The sequence below is a fragment of the Gavialis gangeticus genome, unplaced genomic scaffold (assembly GCF_001723915.1).
Source record: "Gavialis gangeticus isolate Ggan-Ray unplaced genomic scaffold, GavGan_comp1, whole genome shotgun sequence".
NCBI lineage: Eukaryota > Metazoa > Chordata > Crocodylia > Gavialidae > Gavialis > Gavialis gangeticus.
The window spans coordinates 791,673-798,534 of record NW_017729029.1 but is presented as its reverse complement, the minus strand read 5'-3'; the positions used below and the strand labels follow the sequence as shown (position 1 = coordinate 798,534).

General features: G+C 42.7%; 1 protein-coding gene across 2 annotated transcripts in view; it reads left to right on the top strand.

Annotated features, from left to right (window-relative positions):
- VSIG4 (V-set and immunoglobulin domain containing 4) overlaps positions 1-5,154 on the top strand; it is a 22,710-nt gene extending 17,556 nt beyond the window's left edge. Inside the window, exons 6-8 of one of the 2 annotated variants that reach the window (XM_019521087.1) lie at positions 1,226-1,345; positions 2,924-2,945; positions 4,005-5,154. In XM_019521087.1, coding sequence (XP_019376632.1) covers positions 1,226-1,345; positions 2,924-2,945; positions 4,005-4,215 — 353 coding nt within the window. In that variant the 3' untranslated portion in view covers positions 4,216-5,154. The remainder of the gene's footprint in view (positions 1-1,225; positions 1,346-2,923; positions 2,946-4,004) is intronic. The other variant, XM_019521089.1, reaches the window with a different exon arrangement.
- Positions 5,155-6,862: the final 1,708 nt, after the last annotated feature.

The following is a 6,862-nucleotide window of genomic DNA, read 5'->3' as shown; positions in this document are numbered from 1 at the left end:
AAACCCGGAAACCGGATGACAGGGAGGTCAGGAGTCCAGCAGGAGGACTAAACCTGGCACTTGTGTGGGGATGCTGCAGGGAAACTGTATCTTGGCTCAAAAATTTGAGAACATCACACTCAGATTCTGAGGTGCGTCTGTACTGCACACTGTAGAGCAACGTAGAGATATCCAAGCCAGCTCTAATCAAGTTGTCGAAAAGCAGTACAGCCACAGTTACACAGAGCTCAATGCAGGTTAATTTGCCCTGCTTCTCAGGAGTAAATTTTTTAAATGTGATGCTCTGGATTTTCTACATTGACATTGAGGGCTAACCATGAAGTCACCCAGAACCAGCCTGAGTCATGTGAACAGCGCTTCCCCATCTATTTCTTACTCCATAGCCTGCACCAAACCTATCCACATTGTGCTACTTATTTCATGAGTGTGGCACTGAGATGCACATCAGGTTCCCTTGGGGAACCTTTCTGTGATTTTCTCTGAAGTCTACTTGTCTCTGCTTCTGGGTTTATCTCTACCTCTGAGCAGCACAAAGAGGAAGAGGGAGTACAGAGGTATCATAAGTCAGGAAGAAGTAATTGTGGAATTACTGCAGGCAGATTTCCTGTGCTTGAGGCCTGCACATCCCAGTAAATGCCAAACACATTACAGAAAGGCATAGGCTGGGAGGTGAGGATGTGTGGCATTGATCTCATACTTGGATGTTCAGCAAAACTTCCTGGGCTGGATTGGATTGCTTCCAGGGGTCCCACTCAAGGGTGCAGATGGTCCAAACAAGTTATCTGAGATACCTGCAATAGTAGTACAGAGTTCTTTTGGGGCTAATGTCACCCTCTTGACCCATTTGGAGTTTTGTGTTGCATCCAGTATGTGAGTTGGTTCATTTAGACCTAGGAAACAGTACTTTATGCTGCAGTGTACAGGGCTTACATGGAGAGTTAGGGTCAACTGTAGGTTAGTCCTCAAGCCTATGCCCAACAGCCAGCTAAAGTGTAATCCCCTAAACATGGCCTCCAGTAGCAGCAGTCCAGTATAGACACATCCTGCTTGCTTAGAGGGTCCCCTAAATAGTGCTGTCTTTATCAGCTTCCAATCCATGAGGCTTTATTCCACCTCAGTCAGCACAGTCAGTGTCCAGGGAAAATGTCCATCATCATGGCTCTAATTTCTGCTTTTAATTGAAAATCATAACTAGTTCCTTGTTTGAAAAACCTGTTCTGTTTAGATCTAGGTGCCCGGAGAACTGGCCTACCCCTGTATCTCATTATCCCAATTGCTGTGCTTTGTGCCATTGTGCTTGTCTCTGTCATTGCTGTCATCTTGTGCAGAAGAAAAAACAAAAATGGTGAGTAGGGCACACAGGGTACTTTGGACTGTTTTGTGTGAACAGGCTGGCTTTGCATCCCATACTCCTGGGATAGATGCCTGTGGTTCATATTCTGGCACTCCCTTGCAGCTTTGAGATCTGTGTATAAACCTCAAGTTATCTAATCAAAGCATTTGAATGAAATTGTGTGTGGACTCATGGGACTAAATTGTGAACTATACAGAGGTGAAGAAAAAGATCCTCTTGGATGCACATGCTGGGTATCTCTCTCTCACTCAAATAGCATCTTCCCAGCAAGGCATTAATTGCATTGCACTCCTCCAAGATATGCACCAGATTCATATACCTTTCTCAAGATTCATATACTAAACACTTGTATGTAGCCTGAAAGGAATAATCTGACATGCCTTTCTTGGGAAGGACAGTATATAAATCCAGTGAATGAATGACTAAATCAGTGATTCTCAACCAGGATGCTATGGCATCCTGCAGGGCCTTGAGATCCTTTCAAGGGTACCACAGGTTGCCATGCAATGCTGGTACTGTTAAGTATGCAAACATGATTCACAAAATAAACCCAGAGTTTTCAAATAGGAATCCATATTATTAAAAATGTTCTGACTTGTTACGGTCTTTCTGCCTTCCTTGCAACATAAGAATTGCTCTATTATTTTTCTTGAGTCAAGAAAAGAGCTGGCATTTTCTGAGGGGTGCCTTGGATCTGAAAAAGTTGAGAACCACTGAACTAACTAACTAAAAACACTGCTAAAATATAGGGGTGTAGGTTGTAGCCATGTTGGTCTAAGAACAGGTAGACAAGGTTCTTTGGGTGAATCTGATATCTTTTATTAGACCAACTTAAATAGTTGGAGAACAATTTCAACTGCTGAAACTTCCTTAGCCTGATGAAGGGTTTTTGAACCTGAAAGCTTGCTTAAAAAATGTTCTCCAACTATTTAAGTTGGTCTAATAAAAGATATCAGATTCACCCAAAGAACCTTGTCTGCTAAAATACCACATTTAGAAAACAAATCAAGTGAGATCACTTCTTAGAAACGAACACGAGAGGGCGGTCATATTCTTTGCAAGAAAGGAATTGCCCAGTTAATCATAATCCCTCTGACTCTTTCCTCAAATGTTAGTGTTTGGATTTTTTCTGGGTAGGCACAGTGTGTCCAGGCCCAACAGAAAGAATGTTTCAGTGAACATTTTGGTAAGGGTTACTTCAGTGTCAGATAACTGAGAATGTATCATTGTCAATCAGAAGTGTCATCCAAAGGGGTGCACCATGACCTGATGAGGAAAGGACAAGGATGGGAGCTAGGATCTCCTCGTTTTTAATCCCAAGTAGGATGAGTCCATTAACAACTCTGCCTTGATTTGCACCATCTAGAACACAGGATTAACAATACTTCCCCACCAAACAATGTCCTTGAGTGGATTCATTAGTTAATATCTGTACAGAACTATGAAAAATGATGGTGCTTTATGAGGGTCAGTAATAATATCTACTTTCGGTGGTCATTAAAATAGGTTAAAAAGTTTGGAGGAAATGAAAATTCAAAATACCAACATTTATCTTTGATTCTGTTTCAGATCACCTCTACGATGTAACATAGTGAGTATGAAATTTCATCTCGCCAATGCAGGAAACTCTTGGGTTGCAATAGTTAAGATTGTGGCAACACAACTATTTGACAAGTGACAAATGAGTGGTTTGTTTAGTTATATGGGAAATGAGGGTGAATATTTTCATGGTACATTTGAAGAGAATTGCATGGGTCTTAAGACATTTTTCCCAATGTTTATCCAAAATTGTATTTTTCTGAACTTCCTCCCCCTTATTCCTAGTTAATAACTTCTTGCTTCATCCTAATCTTAAACATGAATCTCGGGATGCTGCTCTCCCATTCATGCACACAAGCTGCAAACTTGCAAATCCTGACGATCAAAGCAAAATGTTAGGTGGAACTAGTTATTCAAAGGCAAATGAAATGATCTGGCTGCAGTGTTATATTACAGTGCACTATTCTGCCAAAAAGAATCTGGACTCATGGTAGAGGTGATATCTTTTATTAGACCAACTAGATTTTTGCGGGAAAAAATTTCTGCCAAGGAAGTTTGTATGGATTGTGTTAAAGGAAAGGTCAAATTCGGATCCATTTAATACATTTCATGATAGCCGTACTCTTTATTGATTGCACCTTAATTTTAAAGATGTTGACAGCTACAGGCCATATTCAGAATTAATGCAAGCTGTACATAGCCTTTCAGTTGTCATTTGTTCAATAATTGGTAGTTGATTTAATCTTCAAGGGCCAAATTCTCTACTGGTATTACTGAGTGTGATAATGCTAGCAGCAAACTGGCCTCAGAATTACCAGATTGGATTGCTGCTTCTTAGTGTCTTATTCTCTTATTACCAAACGTCCCTGATAGACATCAACTGTAGCTTCCCAAAGCATCCCTGGATTCACATCTGGAGTCCTCTCAAACAGCAGAGGACCAGAGTCTGATTTCATCTACTTAGAGATAAATCTAGAGTCATTCCTCCAAAGCAAGTGGAATGATTCCCAGTTTATGTTGAGGGAAATGAGACAAGAATCCAGGCCAGCAAGGCAAAAATGAGAATCTCCCAGCTCCTCCCTCTCATTACTATTTTATTTTTATTTTCCAGTCGTAACTGCATAAAGAGCCAGAGGAGAGAGACTTGCTCAAGAGAGAGTGGTGGGTGCCTCTATGAGGAAGTACATTTCAGTGTCGAAAACAATTATGTGCCTGACCCAGTGGAGAAAACCGACCTTGAGAAACTCAGCAGGAGAAAAAGCGCTGAATATGAGACCCTGGTGAAGTCGATGGAATCTGAATATGAAGTGGGGGGTGTTTAATAGAACACAAGCTTTTCCACGCATGCAGCCATGCAGAAGATGGGGTTGCAGAGCTTAAGGGGTGGCCAAACATATTTTTCTTGTCTGCCTTTTCCTCTGATAGGTATGCTGAACTTGTAGCTTTATTTGATCAGGGGCAGCTGATTCGCCCGCCAGCTCTTCACTGTATGAAGCTCTTCCCATTGGTGCAGAAATCCTCAGCAAAATGATTCATGTGAACATCTGGGAAAGAAAGGGTCTGGGGAAGAGGTACACAAAAGCCAGGAAGCTGCCAGTTGTGGTAAAATAGGAGACTGATGTACCTAGCAAATGCTTATGCAACTGATAGAAACCAAATCTGCAGGAAGAAGTGTACACTCCCCTGGTTAGGAACTTTGCTTAGAGAAAGAAAATTGTCTGCTTCCCCTATTACAGGCACTGGTTTTACAGTTGATTTGCAATCACGTCTTCTCCCCTAGGGTTGGGATGGAGATGGAGACAGTAAAAAGGTCAGTATGGGTTAACACCCAGGGTGTGTCACTGGAGTTCACCATTCATTAGAGGAAGGAACAGTCATTTTTGTAGATGATTTTTCCCTTCCTCTTTTCTCCTAGAAGAGCAAAGGTAAGGTTGGGGGAAATTCTACCACTTCAGTGTAGGGAATGGGAAAGACAAATTAAATATAATGGTAGCATTTCAAAGCATTGGTGTCCTGAGCTACCCCTTAGGGAACAAGGAAAGGCTCAGTCTAGTGACTGAGCAAGGGATTGGGATTCAGGATGTCCTCAGTTCCAATACAGGTTCACCGCGTGGTCTTTGGGATGCAACCCTGTTGGGTTCAATTCTAGTGGAAATACCAAGACTGACCTATCTCACAGGGATGGTGTGAGGCTTTAACATTTGTAAAGCGCTTAGTATTTTTGTATTCACCTGTGGCAATTACAAAGGGTTCAAAAGGAATCTCGACTCTGACTCATTTTTGTCTTCACGTCTCTGTGATATTGGATTTCATAAACCCTGTATCCATCTGCCACTGAAGTGATAGCACAATGAGTTTGAGTACTAAAGGCTGCCTGAGGGCTGGGCCTGGAGTTTGCTGAAGTCATCAGTCATCTCTGAGGTGATCTACGAAGTGGTATCTTTGTACTGAAATGTACCCTCACCAATGAATCGTTGTCGATTGACTGCACAAGCCTATGCCATCTTGGGGAAGTTGGGAGCGAGAACAAACTTGATCTTATACAGCAAAAAATTACTTCAGAGAGGCATCGTAAATGCTACTAGTAAGCCAATAAAAGTCACTGTTTGGTAACACAGCAACTCTAATCTAGTTCCTGTCCATTAGGATAGGAGTCCACAAACAAAATCCACCAATGGAGCTGGTGACCTACCAAGCAATGGGGTGAGGGAGGAAGCGCAGGGAAAATGGCCAAGAAAATATTGAACCTACTGATTTAAATTATGTGAATGGTGCCCAGGTACTACTGTGATCAGGGCCTTAAAAATATATGTGGTAGTTAAATGAACTGGTTTGGTCAACAGAAAGCCCAGGGAGTGGCAGAGCATGACACAATCATCCTAGAAAGGGTCCGAGCCCTGTGGAAGGAAGCATGCAATGCCCGCTAGCTGAGCTGGACCTACAGCTTGGCTGGGCAGAGAACAGTATCAGGTCTAAACCCAGCTGTATCCTCTAGCCGGAGGCAGTTGCTCAGCCCTGTGTGCTGCAGTCAGAGTTCTCAAGGGACATGGCTGCTGGCAGACAAAAGGACCCATACCACAGCTCGCAAAGGAGAACGGTTTTTTTAATTATTATTTGAGTGCAAACTATGCTAAGTGATCACATGAACTAGCACAGAATACATGTCAAACTGCAAAGTGTTGCTGGCGTACCTAGGAAAAGATAGCTGTTCTGCTGACGTAAAAGTGCTTCCATCAGCTCCGTTGGTTTAGGGAAGTGGTATAGCTATGCCAGCAGAAAAACACTTGCTGTTATCATATGCTGTAGAAGGCACTGCATCGCCGTAGCAGCAGTGTCCCTGTAGGACAAACCCTGAGTGTTGGAGTGCCTCAGGGAATGGAGTCTTCTCATTCTGTGTCAGTAGCTTGAAGCACAGTAATGCCAACAGTCAATACCATCTGAATGCTGTTCAGTGGCCTATATCAAAACAGCTGGCAACCTTGTTCTAGCTTCTAGCTCTCAGATGTCTCCTTCATAAGCACTCCTGGGTTTTATAATGCTCAGGCCATAAACCATGCTATCTCTTTAAGGGGGAGATCCCAGCCTCCCCTCCATTTCTGCCTCTTGGCAAGAAAGCAGCAAGTGCTATGAAATAGGAAAGAACCCTAATAAAAAGTGAGGCTGAGGCAGATCCTTCTGTGAGCAGGTCCCAGGCATCAAGGAAAGCAGGAGTGAGTTAATACTGTGCATATTGCAGAGCATGGAGGGAGCTGTCACTTTTTATGTGAGCTGGCGAGACAAGACCTCCACATTCATCCAACTGGCTTCTTTCCACTTCAGTCGGTGTAAATGAGCCCTGGCCCGAAAACAAGAATTCTGTTTCATGAAAAAAATGGAAATTTTGGAATTTGTTTTCATTCCATGTTGGAAGGAAACCACAACCTTTCCATTGTATTTGTGTGTGTGTGTGTGTGTGTGTGTGTGTGTGTG